At 35.3% G+C, this 15095-nt stretch overlaps 1 protein-coding gene across 1 annotated transcript in view; it reads left to right on the forward strand.

Moving 5' to 3' along the window:
• The window catches only part of LOC145277017 (dual serine/threonine and tyrosine protein kinase-like), a 168310-nt gene that overhangs the window by 97577 nt on the left and 55638 nt on the right, over positions 1-15095 (forward strand). The window contains 1 exon segment of the mRNA XM_080128621.1: positions 10333-10850. Within this exon segment, the coding sequence (XP_079984747.1) occupies positions 10333-10850 (518 nt within the window).

The following is a 15095-nucleotide window of genomic DNA, read 5'->3' on the forward strand; positions in this document are numbered from 1 at the left end:
TCAAAGGCCTTTGATAGGGTATGGCATAAAGGTCTACTTCATAAGATATCGAGCTATGGTATAGCTGGAAATGTTTTCTCAATTATTAAATCATTTCTGTCAGATAGGTTCATAAGATAAATGGTTTGTGGGGCAGAAATTAGAAGCTCACAGTATTAATACTGGAGGCCCTCAGGGGTCCATTCTGGGCCAACTCTCTTCCTGATTTACATTAATGATCTTCCAAATAGCATCCTAAAATCATTCATTGACATCTATGCTGACGACACTATCATCTATGGCAACATATCAAAGGCCGTAAAAAAGTTCTCTCTGACTCTCTCACTCCTCTGATCTTGAGCACGTGGTACAATGTGGAAAGCGGTGGCTGGTTACTTTTAATACATCTTAAACCAAGCTCCTATCTTTACATCATCACCGCTCTGATCCTCAGCGGGCATCACTTGAAATGAATGGCTCCCATCTTGAGGAGGCTCCATGTTTTGACAAGCTCCTGGGCTTGACCATTACTCATGATCTGAAATGAAACACATACATCAAATCCGTTGTTAAGGCTGCTGGAAAAATGGTAGGGTCCTTATAACTATCTCACTCCTGATGCAGTTCTCTACCTATATGAAAGCCAGCTACTGGAAATGTTTTCTCAATCATTAAATCATTTCTCTCCGATAGGCTCATAAGAGTAGTGGTTGATGGACAAAAATCAGAGGGCTGCAGTATTAATGCTGGAGTCCCTCAGGGGTCAATCCTGGGCTCAACTCTCTTCCTGATCTACATCAGTGACCTCCCTAAACACATACTTAAATCATTCGTTGACATCTATGCTGATGACACGACCATCTATGGCAACACATCAAAGGCTGTAAATGACAAAGTTCTCTCTGATTCTCTCTCCTCTGATCTCGAACGCGTGGTTCAGTGGGGGAAGACGTGGCTGGTTACCTTTTAATGCATCTAAAACCAAACTCCTATCCTTACATCATCAACGCTCTGATCCCCATCTAGCATCAATTGGGATGGATGGCTCTCGTCTGGGAGAGGCCCTGTGTTTTGACAAGCTTCTGGGTTTGACCTTTACTCCTGATCTGAAATGGAACACGTACATCAAGTCTGTTGCCAAGGTCGCTGGAAAGATGGTGGAGTCCTTCTACCGCTCCAGAAGATATTTCACTACTGATGCAATTCTCTATCTATATAAAAGCCAAGTACGTCCAAGGATGGAATACTGCTGCCATATCTGGGCAGGAGCTGCTAAAAACAGCCTATCCTGCCTTGACAGAGTACAAAATAGACTTTGTGGCTTAGTGGGGATGCCCTTTTCTCTACTCTGCAACCTCTCTCCCACAGAAGAGACGTTGCGAGCCTATCCTTGTTTTATCGTTATTTCCATGGCAGGTGCTCGTCTGAACTCCAATCTCTGCCCCCCATCCCCAATCTTTTACGAAAAACACCCGTCTAGCCGAATCCACTGTGAAAAATTTCCCCCACTCTTTATCTGTGCCTAAATCAAAACGTGGATTCCATGAACAAAGCTTCTTTCTTAGAACTGCAAGCCTGTGGAATTCTGTTCTGTCTGCCTGCTTCCCACCTGACTACAACTTGGATGTCTTCAAGTCCAATGTTAACAAATTCCTAATGAACCGCCCCCTTAAATAAACACTTCATCAAATCTCCACACTAACGTAATGTACTAGCAATAACCCTTATCCCTGAGTGGCTTCCAGGCCTTGATAAGTGGTGACCACCGTGTAAAAAAAAAAAAAAAAAAAAAAAAAAAAAAGCTACAATTAATGATGGAGCAGAGCTTAGTGGGGGATGCCCTTTTCTCTTACTTGCAACCTTTTTCCCACAGAAGAGACATTGCGAGCTTGTCTCTGCTTTATCATTATTTTCAAGGCAAGTGCTCGTCTGAGCTTCAATCTATTGTCCCCCCTCGCCAAATTATCACGAAAGACACTCGTCTAGCCTAAACCACTATCAACAATTTCCCATACTCTTTATCTATACCTAAACCTAGATTTCATGAACAAAGCTTCTTTCTTAGAACTGCACGCCTGTGGAACTCTCTTCCGTTTGTCTGCTTTCCAACTGAGTACATTAACATTGTCTTCAAGTCCAACGTAAACAAGTTCTTGATGAACCGTCTTCCTAAGTAATCCAATTCACAGAATCTCACTACTTATGATTACTACACTATAATCCCATTGTCTAATGTATACCTATTAGCCCTTATCCTCGAGTGGTTTCTGGGCCTTGATAAGTAGTGACTCCTTTGTACAAAAAAAAGAAAGAAAAAAAAACTCTTTCAAAATTTGCAAGGATAAAGACTTTAAAAGTCATCAGTGAGTTGCTCATCAGTTGCTTTGCACCAACAAGGTCATAAGTTTTTAAATGCTTCACCCAAGAATGAGATTTTGGAGGAGCAGATCGAGTACAAGACCTAAATTTCGATCTTCTCAGAGTTGTAGATTTCAACGGTAGTGGAGAATTTGTCTTCCAACCCCTGGCTTTATTTTTTCATCATAAACAAGGTCTATTGCCATAGGAACGTAAAGCGTTACTATTTGGGACTGTGTCTAACAGAACTGCGAGTAGTTGACCAGCAAGATGTCTGTTCACATTACATTTAAATTTCTGCATGTTAGTACAGTCAGGGAAGCTGGAAAAAGGGAAGGAATTCCAAAGTAACAGTCAGAGGGATAAAAACTATTAGAGTAGAAGGCTTCCCGGCATCTAGGAGCCTCAACACTAAAGGGATGGGATTTTGCTGTTTGTTGGGAGTATGTATGTCGAAAGGGGACAAGTGCTATGAGTCCATCAAGACACATTCCATTAAAGTACTTGTGAAAGAGGCACAGTGATGTGACATTACAGTGATAGGACAGAGGTTGAAGCTTGGCCAACAATGCGGGACCTATTAAATTTCAGACACTATTTTGGAGCCTGTCTAAGAGTGTTCGACCAGTGGATGCACCAGCCCAGATTTGACAACATTCCATGCATAGGAGAATTTTGGCTTTGTAAAGATATAAGTTGCCTTTTGGTGTGACTAATTTTCTAACACAATATCAGCCCATCTTCTTTACAATGTCCTCAATGTATGTTTCAATTCTTGTTGCCCATGAATGTTAGGCCGAGGAGTTTGAAAGAATTGACCGGCTTATATGGAAATCGTTCCCAAGCTGGTGTGGAATCAGATGGAGATGATGAGGCCAGTTAATTTTTTAATCTTTATACCCTTCTCCTTCAGTCCAATTCTTGTTAACACTTCTCGCAACTTAACCAATTGCGACCTTTTAGGCATCCCCCCCCCTCCACCAGATAATCTTATTAACTATTTCATCATAATGAACTTCTTTCCATTTTAGATATTACAGAGCGTAACACCTCCAAATCGATCTCATTGGTCAGCTCTTTCATCCTTCTGGATATGTTGCCATAAGCTACACCATTAACAATTAATGTTTTTTTTTTAATCAACTTTGTGTTTAAGATTTCGGTCAATTCATAAAACCAATCTCAACTGGCTTCACATCTACTGTTGGCTGCAGTTTTTTATGTAATGTTAAACTTGATACTTTTATTCATAATAAACCATTTTATAACTTATTAAGGTGTCGACTGAAAGCTCTCTTCAAAACCAAATTTCTCACTCTTCCTATATATATATATATATATATATATATATATATATATATATATAAAACAGAAAATAATGTATCTAACACCTTGGTTGAAAGTAGGTCAGCTTTCTATACAAAAAAGGATTTAACAAACCTTTTCTCATAAAAACACACAAAGGGAAAGGGTGAACTTGAGGTCAACTGTACGTTTGGCTGATTAAGATGAGCACAGTTACAACTAAGAAGCTGATTGGCTAACAAATTCAATTCCATGTGTTCATATAAAAATGCGCAATAACCACAACTCTTCACATAAGCCCGACGAATTCTCACAAGGATGAAACACAAAATGTTCTGTGTAGCTTAATTGCCATATACATTTTCATAACTTATATATAGTGTGTGTGTGATTTTCATTTAAACTACTTAACTGATCATTATGAACTTCGGAACATAGCTTTCACGCATATAAGAATGGGTAATGTTGGCTATATTTAGTGTTATTTTCTTTTATACAAACAGGAATGGAAGCCCGTCATGAAAATTAAGGTAACTCCAATTTTGCTGAAATATTAATATTAATAGATATTTGACATCAATATTCCTCAGATTTCAGTTTCTTTGAAGTACTTTAAAGAAACTGATATGAACCCAACCTTCCATTTGAAAATTTTAAGTAATTAGATTTGCATTAAATTGAATCCATCAATTAAGTCAGATTTTCTGAATTTCAACTTATTCTTTAGACCCCTTAAGCATAAGCCTTAAATTTTAAGCATTTTCTTGAATTAAAATCATGTAATGGATTTTGATCAAAATTGGTGTAAGGATTTTAAACAAAAGGTTTAGTAACATTATATCATGATTTTAATTTTTGTATGGAATGGTACAAAATTGTTTTGTTTGGGGAATTAATTTTACTTGTCCTGAGAAAGGTATTTTTTGGTAATATATTGTTTCTTTATGCGGTAATCTCTCTCTCTCTCTCTCTGTATATATGCATATATATATGTGTGTGTGTGTGTGTGATCCCTAAGCGGCTATTTCATTGTATGACTTTTCGCTGTGGCTAGACATAGCAAGTTTACCCATGCTGATATTAGAAATCCGAATGCCAACTCAGTTCCAACTGCAACCAGTGATGTCCAGTGTCTTGCCTTCATGCGAACAAATTTGTCAATTACAGTGGAGGAAATTTACAAGTATTCTTTTTTTTTTTTTTACATAATTTTTGAATATGGCATAATCCTATTGACACATCACTTTCCATTAGATCACCAAAGTTTTGCAAAATGAGCTTGGTCAGTATTAAATTGGTGACCATTTGGGCATATCAGGTGCTGTATGTGTACTCTGCTTATCTCTGCATTGCTTTCAGTCGTTCTGAACATCTCGTTGCCACTGGAACCAAGTACGACCAAGTTAGGAGAGATGTGGTTGAGGTGTTGCACAGTTGCACACATAGGATATCCACTGTCGCTCAAGGATGAATGGCAGCCAGGATTTCATGGTATATTTTTCACTACTTGGTAACCTAAGAAAGCTTTATTCTTTATAGAAGAGTAGTGTTTTTATGCCATGTAGAAACCATTATTTCCTCTACCAGAGAGCTCAACCTATAAATAAGGAGAGTATATTGCCAAATGAATATATATATATATATATATATATATATATATACAGTCATCCATATACAGTACTGTTTCCCTGTATCACAGCTCATCAGTGCGTCAAGACCAGCAACTACCTCAAGTCAGGATTGAAACTCGACCATCTAGGTGCCAGTCAGTGCTTCTCATCGTTATGCTATTTGGCTGCTGAGATGGGTATGCAAAATTACAATGTTTAACATTGTGTAAACAAAGAGATCTTAGGCGTTTGGACAAAGAGCATTGCTTTTTCCGCTTGTGGCAGTTTATTTCACTTCTAAAACGCTCAACCCAAGATAGGGAGAATTATATATATATATATATCTCTCTGCTAAAAACATTAATCCTGATCCCTTCTGAGCATACACCCATGAATTTGTTCAGTCTTTAAACATTTTCCTAAAACATGTTAGAAGGAAGGCTTACCACTACAAAATGGACTCTAATAACAGCTTTAACAAATATATAATCTTTAGAATATTACTTTATGCTAACCACCAAAATTATATCTAGAATATATAAAAGTTAAGAAAAGAGCCATTCTTTGAAATTCTATGGAATAAGGAAATACTTATCTTTATTTTGTAAACTTTGTTTGAATAATAAATGTTTTAAATTGTAATTTGCAAAATTTTAACTTCCTTTCAAAGATATGTGTGTATATATAAGATCTGTTATTATTTTTATTTTAATTTTTTCATTAGCAATATAAGCAGTTGCTTATTTGTATTTAATTTTCGCTTTCCTAAGCGGTTAAAGGGTTACCTCCCCCATTTTTGTATGTTTTGTATCACTCCCCCCCTTTTTTTAATGGGGCATATTTTTTTAATTTATTTTTTTTAATTTTATTTATTATATATTCTAATATTTATTTAAATATTTGAAAAAATATATTTACATGCATAAAGTTTAATTAAGGACACATGTTTCTGGGTATCACTCGTTGTCAGCATGGCTACACTTCTTGGCAATGGATCGAACTCACGATTGATTAAGCCTAGACACCTTGTCAAATTTTATGCACGGTTTTTATTGCTTTTAAATATAAGATCCGTTGTTATTTTTTTTTATTAGTGATATTAGCAGTTTTTTGCTTTATTTTTATGTGTATAATATATATATATATATATATATTATAATATATATATATAGTCAGCCACAAAATGCTCGTCTGAGCTCCAATCTATGGTCCCCTCTTACCAAATTTTCACAGAAAAACACTTATCTAGTTAAAACCACTATCAGTACTTCTCCCACTCTTTATTTGTACCTAAACCGAAATGTAGATTCGATGAACAAAGCTTCTTTCTTCAAACTGCACGCCTGTTTCCCTGCTTTTCAACTGACTACAATATGATTGTCTTCAAGTCCAACATAAACAAGTTCTTGATGAGCCATCCCCTTAAGTAATCCAATTTACAAAATTTCCACTACTAACAATTACTACGATATTGTGTCATTGACTTAGGTACACTCATTAACCCTTATCCTCGAATGGCCTTCAGGCTTTGATAAGTGGTGACTCCTTTGTAAAAAAAAAAAAAAAAAAAAAAATCAAATCTGATCCATTTATAAGAAAATGTGAATGGCTTAATTCATAGAATATCAAACTGAAAATCTCAAGGTTTCAGTTTCCGTTTATGGCATCCACTTTATTTCTTTGGAATTTATTATTTAGTATTAATATAATATTTTCCATTTCCATAAGAAGTTGATATTTCAATATCAAAATGTTTTTCTTACATTTAAAAAATTGTGAATCACACACGCACACATCCAGAAAGTGTGCTGTTGCAATATTTTTTTCATTTATAATAGGGTATGATTGAATGATTGAAAGTTGGAAAGTTCTACTTATAGCCACTGGTGATAGAAAATGACCAATAAAATGGATCCACGTTCTGCTAGCAACCAATCAGAAACCAGAATTGCTCCATAAAAGTATTGATCTCACACATGATTGCTTCGTGTCCACACGAGAAAGATCTTTTGCTCTTTGTCTGCCAAATTTTATACAGACCAGCTACCCACTGAAAACTCTTCACCTCCAGGACTTGTACAGAATAGCTACCCATCGGAAACTCTTCTGAAATTAAACATGGTTTTCAATTCAAGATGTGCCTTATATTATGAGTGGATATATACAAAGAGAAAATGGGAGTACCATTCCCAAAGGATATGTAGCAAGTATTAAAACTAAAAAGGAAATCCTAAGTAGTTGCTAAAAATAATTTTTAGTGAATCAGCAAAAATGCTTAAGTGGTAATTGTTACAAGTAAGAAAAAAAGCAGAGGTTATTTTCTGGATATATACTATAAAAAGATTCTTTTATAGAAACTAATATTTTCAAGGGTTACATCATATTAAAAGACTACATAAGTAGAATTATTAACACAATATGTGATTAAGAAACCAAGTTCAAATCTGGGGAGAGAAGGATTGCACAAGTGATGTAATAAATATATATATATATATACTAGCAAAAGTACCTGTCGTTGACTGGGTTCAAAAACAGCCTACAGAAAATGGACTCTGATTTATGAAAGTATGATAGGTTATGAAAAGGAAGGGTTGTAAAGAGATAGTTTCGAATTTGGGGGTATCAAAACCAAAGCAAAATATGGTGAAAGTAAAAATAAAATAGATAAATCCCATAATTTATTATACCATACCTGTTCACACTGAAACACTTATCACAATATTCTGTGGATCTATATTAAAAAACTTTGTTAAACTTTGTGACATATTTCCATTCTATGGAGGTCAGGCGCGAACGAACACCCCATAATTTTATTATACCGTATTTCTTCAAACTGAAACATAATTATCAAAGTATACTTACGCAGATAGATATGAAAAGTCTTTATTAAAGTTTGTGCCTATTTCCATTCTATAGAGGCCAGGTGCGAACGCAGACCCCACAATTTTATTATACCATCCCTATTTAAGTTAAAACATACTTATCAAAGTATTCTTATGTACATCTATATCAAAAACACTTGTAAACGTTTTTTTTTAATTTTTAAATTTTTTATTTCCATACTTTGTGGACCAGGCGTGAATGCAGACCCCACAATTTTAATGAACCACTGTTCTGCCAGATCAAACATACCCATTCCTGTGTCTCGATACATCTTCTATCATTATATGTAATCAGTTTTTTAAAATAGTCAACCATATAGGAGCCTATTCGTGACCAGACACACAGACAGCTTTATATATATATATATATATATGGACTATGAAATTAGTTAAGCTCAGTTAAAATCTAGTCTAATCCATTGTATTAGACTATAACATGATTGAGAAAAGTATGAGTACTCTCCTCATGATTTTTGGCAAATAGTACCTTACATTTAATAAATCGTTTTACATTCATTAACCCTTATCCTTAAGTGGTTTTTGGGCCTTTATAAGTGGTTACTACCTTGTAGAAAAAAAAGCATTAATTAACCCTGATCAGAACAGTATAAGGTCCAGTTCAGACTCTGAAAATTCTGACACCAACTTCGACACCAAATCCTTATTTTAAAGTCTACTAACATAAAAAAAAAAAAAAAAAAAATCAGAATTAAGAAATTTAAAAAACATTAAAAAATCCGAATCAGATTCCTAACATTTTCTGAGTTTGAATCCTTCCTAAACCTCTGACTTTACAGTCATGGTTGAAATGCTATAAAACAAACCAAAAAACTATTATATTTACTTACTCACTAATATTGTTGGCAAAGATATGAACTTCACTTCTCCCCTTAGCAATGATTATAAATAGCAGTGCTTTTTTTTTTTCGTAACAAATATTTTATAATAAGTATAGTGTCCCAACATTAAAATCACCCACAGATGCTTGCAAAAAAATGAACTAAAAATTTATTTTTAATATTCTATTCATTTCTCTTCCTCAATAATCTGCATTTATTAGATTCATAATTTGTTTAGAATTCAAATTCTTTGATTTATTGTGTTCAGTTATGTACTAATAATTCTGTTAGGAAAGGGATAGAATCTAAGGTTGTAGAGTCGCAAGGTATAAGGTTCGTCTGACTGTTCCTAGTGCTCCAAATTTTCTTGGTATTACAGTGGTCTTCTCCATGTTGCCTATTTCCTTCAGTTTGCTGGGAAGCTCTATGTGTTTGCTTAGTTTTCTGTGAACTGCTGGGATGACAAAATCTATGATTTGCTCTGTTTTTTTTTTTTTTTCCTTCTTGTTGTAACAGGTAACTGTGAACCGCCTGTGAATTTAATATTCCCTTGACACTTCCTCTCTTGGAGGAAGCCAGTTCAACCCGCCTAGGGTGACTGTCATACAACAAACAAAACATGATGGAGGTCATTTTCTAACGATTTGGCCATTAAATTTGATATGTATGTGTCCATTTTTCCCACGGTAATGATTTTGTCTCATAACCTTTTAATGATTTTTGGGTACTTATGCAGAATATGGACCATGCTGAAATATTATTTAGAAATCCATTCTTAACATGAGATGGGGTTTAACTATTCTATACTTTCAACTTACAATTTAATAAACAAAGGATACTATAAAAATTGAATTTGATTTGAAAACCCTATATAAAAATAGTACAGTAAGTATTCTGTATAAGTACCAGTTTTTGTCTCGTAATGTGTTAGCGACCTTTTGTCTCGTGATGTGTTAGCGACCTTTTGTCTCGTGATGTGTTAGCAATCTTTTGTCTCGTGATGTGTTAGCGACCTTTTGTCTTGTGATGTGTTAGTGACCTTTTGTCTTGTAATGTGTTAATTCTAGAATTGATAAACTATTAATCTATCAATTCACAGGAGGAGGAGTGTCACATTTTTACTTTCTAAAACATCTAACATTTTGATCAACTTAGTATGGCATAAGTCCATTGAACAATTCTAGCAAAAGCGCGAGAGAGTCTCAATCTAGATGCTGAACTCTTTATTACTTGAGTGGCCATTCCTTTTTAACATGGTATTTTAAAGAAAAATATTTATAGCTCTAATATTGCACTATTGAGTTACCAAAGCATCAATAAGTTAATAATACTAAATAATTTTTTTTCTTTTAATTGCAGGCCTTAACACATTGCTGTTGGTTGAAGAAGAAGCTGAGGTTATTGCTGTCGCCAATAAACCTTTAACCTTTGTCATTCTTGGACACAGCATCTACTCGAAAGCACTAATTGCCAATAAAATTCTACAACAGAACATTTTACCTTCGTTCACCTATGATGCAGAGAATAAATCTTGCACGCGAGAGATCGTCATCCGATATGGTGAGGTTTCATGTTCGATTTCTATGCACCCTGGTGACTACACTGTCATCGAGGGTCTCGATAAAGACAGTAAATCTGAAATGCATCTTCTTAAGCAGGATATTATCATTAATAAAACTGAAGAGACCAATGAAGACGCTTCTGATGCTATTCTTGAAGTCACGCTGAAGAAGAGACTCCTTCAGAGTGGATGTCAGATAATCATTTCACCAACGAACCAGTCTACAAATGAAATGACTGAAATGTTAAAGAACTACACAGAGAACTTGCTCCCAGTCTTTATTTTTACATATAAAGGGAATAAATTCACTAATAAGGTAAGTTGTTGAGTCAGTGTAGATTCATCGAATAAAGAAGTCATAGTTTTCATCAAACAAGGATTGTCTGTTTAACTCCTGATGATCTTTGTTTGGTGAAACCTGTATTTATTTATGTATTTATTTCATGTGGATGTGGAAACATGCCAGGTTGTTAAGAGTATTGAAAATAAGATGGAAACAAGATTTTTTTTGTTTTGTTTTGTATTGAATTATTTATATTTTCTTGTTTTAAGTTTGTTTACTAGATGTATATGTGTGAAGCCCATACGTCACAATATTTCTGGAAAAAATCCCCCCTCTCAAGTCTTTATATTTCGTTTAACTAAAGTTTTGCTGCATCTTTATAACAACCAGGCATATTTCCATATTCTTAATAGCATTTGCTGAATTCTCTCTCTCTTTCTATCTCTCTCTCTATCTCTCTCTCTCATATATATATATATATATATTAAATAATTATTCATTTATTTATACATATAGACACTACTGTTACATGCTTACGCAATTATCTGTGTAGAGTAACAATTCCTACTGGTCATGAGATTTGAACCCAGTTACAAAACCACCTTTTGTTCCATTTGCTGAGTGTCCACTTCAGGGCCACCAAACAATTGCCAGATAAGGAAGAGAGTTAAGAACTATTAAATACCGAATTTGGGTGAGTATAATTACAATCTAGAGTGTCCACACAAGCAGAAGTCATGAACATTGTACACTAGTTTACTACCTTAGTTATAATTCCACAGACAGTGCCCATCTTTAAGTATTTTTAACGGGGCTTGATAATTATAATTAAACAATAATTATTAATTAATTTATTTATATCTAGACACTAGTGTTTTATGATTATGCAATCATCAATGTAGAGTAACAATTCCTGCCAGTCATGAGATTTGAACTTTGTCATTAAGCTGCCTTTCGCTCCATTTGCCGAGCCTTTAATCTTTGTAATTTAATATATATAACATGTTTATATGGAATTTAACTGTTGGCATATAAGTATATAACAGTTCATTCATTATAATTTTGCACAACTGGGTTTCATCAGTGCATAGAAGAACCAATTTGCTATGCGATGAATCCGATAAACAGCCAATAAGCCTTCCAGTAAATAACTCCAAGGAGAAACCGCAACATTCTCCACAGGTCAACGAACCCAGGAAGACACCTGCATGGAACACTAGAGATTAACTTCCCATATGCTTCAAAGATTTTGTCTTATAGCCCCGATTGAGATCTGACAGAGCAGTGTTATATTATGAAATACAAGATCTCCATTGAGACATAAACAAAGTACAACTTACATCAGCAGGAGCGAAGATGCTCAAATAGCAGGAGTAACTAGTGATAACAACAACGGCATCACATAAGCTCGGCAGTGAGAGATTGGCACTCGGCCAAGGAGGTTGTGTGCAACGCCCTACTGTTGAGGAATTGTATTGCTCAACTTGCTTTGCCTGTAATATATGTGAATACATGTGTTTTCCCAAAAGTCCTGTGTTCCTTTCGTTTATTACCATTTAACCCCATAACAACGACGGATTCGACTTTCACATGGATTAACTCCACAAAAAAAAAAAAAAAAAATTCTAATTGACTTCAAAAGAACTTCGGATTTACAAGCTAAGAAGTCGGCTGGTAATTACGTTTGAAAAACAAAATTCTAAAAAAATAAAATGAAAACGAACATAAGGCAAAGTTATCAACGCAATTGTAAATAATGTTTTTGTCTCTATATTTAAATTGAAAAGAACTGTGCTTAACGCATTTTGTTAAGGCCGTAAAAGTTAGTTGGGTTGCTTATTGAAAGAAGGGAAAAAAAGAGAAAAATGTTGACCCAATTTCATCGCGAGGACAATTCTAGTGTAGCTCGTTGACTGTTTATTCGTATGCAAATTTGAACATTTTTCAAATGAAGTGAAAATTTTTTTTACTTTGTTTTTGCTGCTAACTTTATGCAATATTTTAATGGGAGAGAAACTTTTTCCCCCTTTTCGTTTTTACTTGGACTAAAAGAAAGATTTTTTTTCATTGAGTGGAATTTTCTGAAATATTCTATTTTTAACTGTCGGTTCTAAAGTGAAATTTTTTTTTTCCGCATGGGGACAACTCCACCCACACCTACATTACCCCCCCCCCCCAAAAAAAAAACAGCCATTTTGGTTAACTTCAATTGTTTTTATTCTTTTGCAACTGTAGTGTATCACAGTACTTTTTTTTTTGTTGTTTCGCAAGTAAAATTTGTTTTTGTCCACCCTCATATTGGGTTATCTCTAAGGTTTTTACCAAGAAGTAAGGGATATATTGCTCCCTCCTCATATGTACACACTCAAGGAAAGGACATTTTCTGAGGTTTTTTTATTTTTTTTTTTTTTTATTATTTTATCTCTCTTCTCTCATCAAAAATGTAAATAAATTTTTTTTCTCGTGTGTTTGGAAAAGCCATTAAAAGATGGAGGACGTTAAAGCAGTATTAATACAGCTAATCAAGGCCCACATGGACCGGCAGCAGAAAGCTGAGGAAAATTTAAAAGAACGTGATAAACAGCGCCAGTTACAATTTCAAGAGAGGCAACAAGTGTTGGAGGAGAGAATGCTACTTCAACAAAGGAGACAAAAAGAGCTGTTGTTAAAAATATTCGATAGAACAGAACACAGGGACAACAGTTTTGCTTTATCCCAAAGTACAATATGGAACGCTATAGAAAAATTCAACTACCAACCGGAGTTGGATGGTATGTTTGGCGCTTTCTATCGGAGATATGAGGACCTGTTCATCATGGATTGTCAAGAGTGGAGCAACGCTAAAAAAGTTTGCCTACTTTTGAGGAAATTTGGGACAACAGAACATAGCAAGTTTGTGGATTATATTCTCCCCAAGAAGACAAGTGAATTGGAATTTTCTGAAGCGGTCAAACTTTTATCCAAACTGTTTAGCCCGAATTCTACGCTCTTTCATAGAAGATGGAAGTGCTTGAACCTGCAAAAAAGCGATGACGACAATTACCTAACCTTTGTGTCTGTGGTAAATAAACACTGCGATGATTTCTCGGAAGCACAACAACTGAAGGACAAGGAATTTCCAGAAGTATTCTCTCCAGGACTAGGAAAATGTACAAAGGCTATAGCAAGATTCGAACTAAAAGAAAAAACACTGCCTGTTTTCAAGAAGAAACGAAACATCCCATTTGCAGCAACAGAGAAAATCGACAAGGAATTGGTTTGGCTGGAAGAGGCTGGAATACTATCGAAAGTAAGCAGTAGGGATTGAGCAGCCCCTACCATATATGTGACCAAGAAAACAAACCAGATTCGTGTATGTGCGGATTTCTCCATGGGTCTGAATGAAGCCCTCAAAGATTACCACTATCCACTCTCAACACCAGAGGAGATATTCAACAAATTAAACAATGGTAAAGTATTTTCTAAGGTGGATTTGAGTAACACATATTTGCAGATCCCTGTTGAGGCGGAATGTTCAAAATTCCTCTGTATAAATACACACAGGAAGCTCTACAAGTTTGAAAGGTTAGCTTTCGGAGTCAAGGTCGCACCTGCGATTTTCCAGCAGGTCATGGATACCATGCTAGGTGGCCTCGATTTCGCTTGCTCCTACTTAGATGATATTGTCATAGCCAGTAAATCCACAGATGAGCACCGAAAACACATACATGAAGTTTTTGAAAGAATTCAAAGTTTCGGTAAAAGAAGCAAAATGTGACTTCCTGATGAAGGAAATACATTACTTAGGTCACATTATTGATGAAGATGGTAGACACCCCGATCCTGAGAAAGCGGAAGCTATAAAGAACATGCCTGCTCCCAATAGCGTGCAAGCACTACAAAGCTTTCTGGGCCTGGCTAATTTCTTCCAATTCTTCATCAAGAATATGCATGATTTGCGCGCCCCACTACATGAACTACTGAAGAAAGAGAAAGCCTGAGACTGGGCGCCAGAATGGCAGAAGGTGTTTGAGAAGATCAAAGAGATGTTAACTTCAGATCTCTTTTTGACACACAATGACCCAATAATAGTAGCGTGTGACACAAGCTCATTTGGTGTGGGTGCTTGCATACATAATATAATGCCTGACGGTACCGAGAAACCGATCGTACATGCATCTAGAATGCTACTAAAGTCCAAAAGACAGTACTCTCAAATTGAAAAAGAAGCCTTGAGTATTATATTCGCTGTGACAAAGTTTCATAGATATTTACATGGCAGAAAATTTACATTGCAGA

This window comes from Euprymna scolopes, chromosome 5 (assembly GCF_053919585.1).
Source record: "Euprymna scolopes isolate OS-2025 chromosome 5, ASM5391958v1, whole genome shotgun sequence".
NCBI lineage: Eukaryota > Metazoa > Mollusca > Cephalopoda > Sepiida > Sepiolidae > Euprymna > Euprymna scolopes.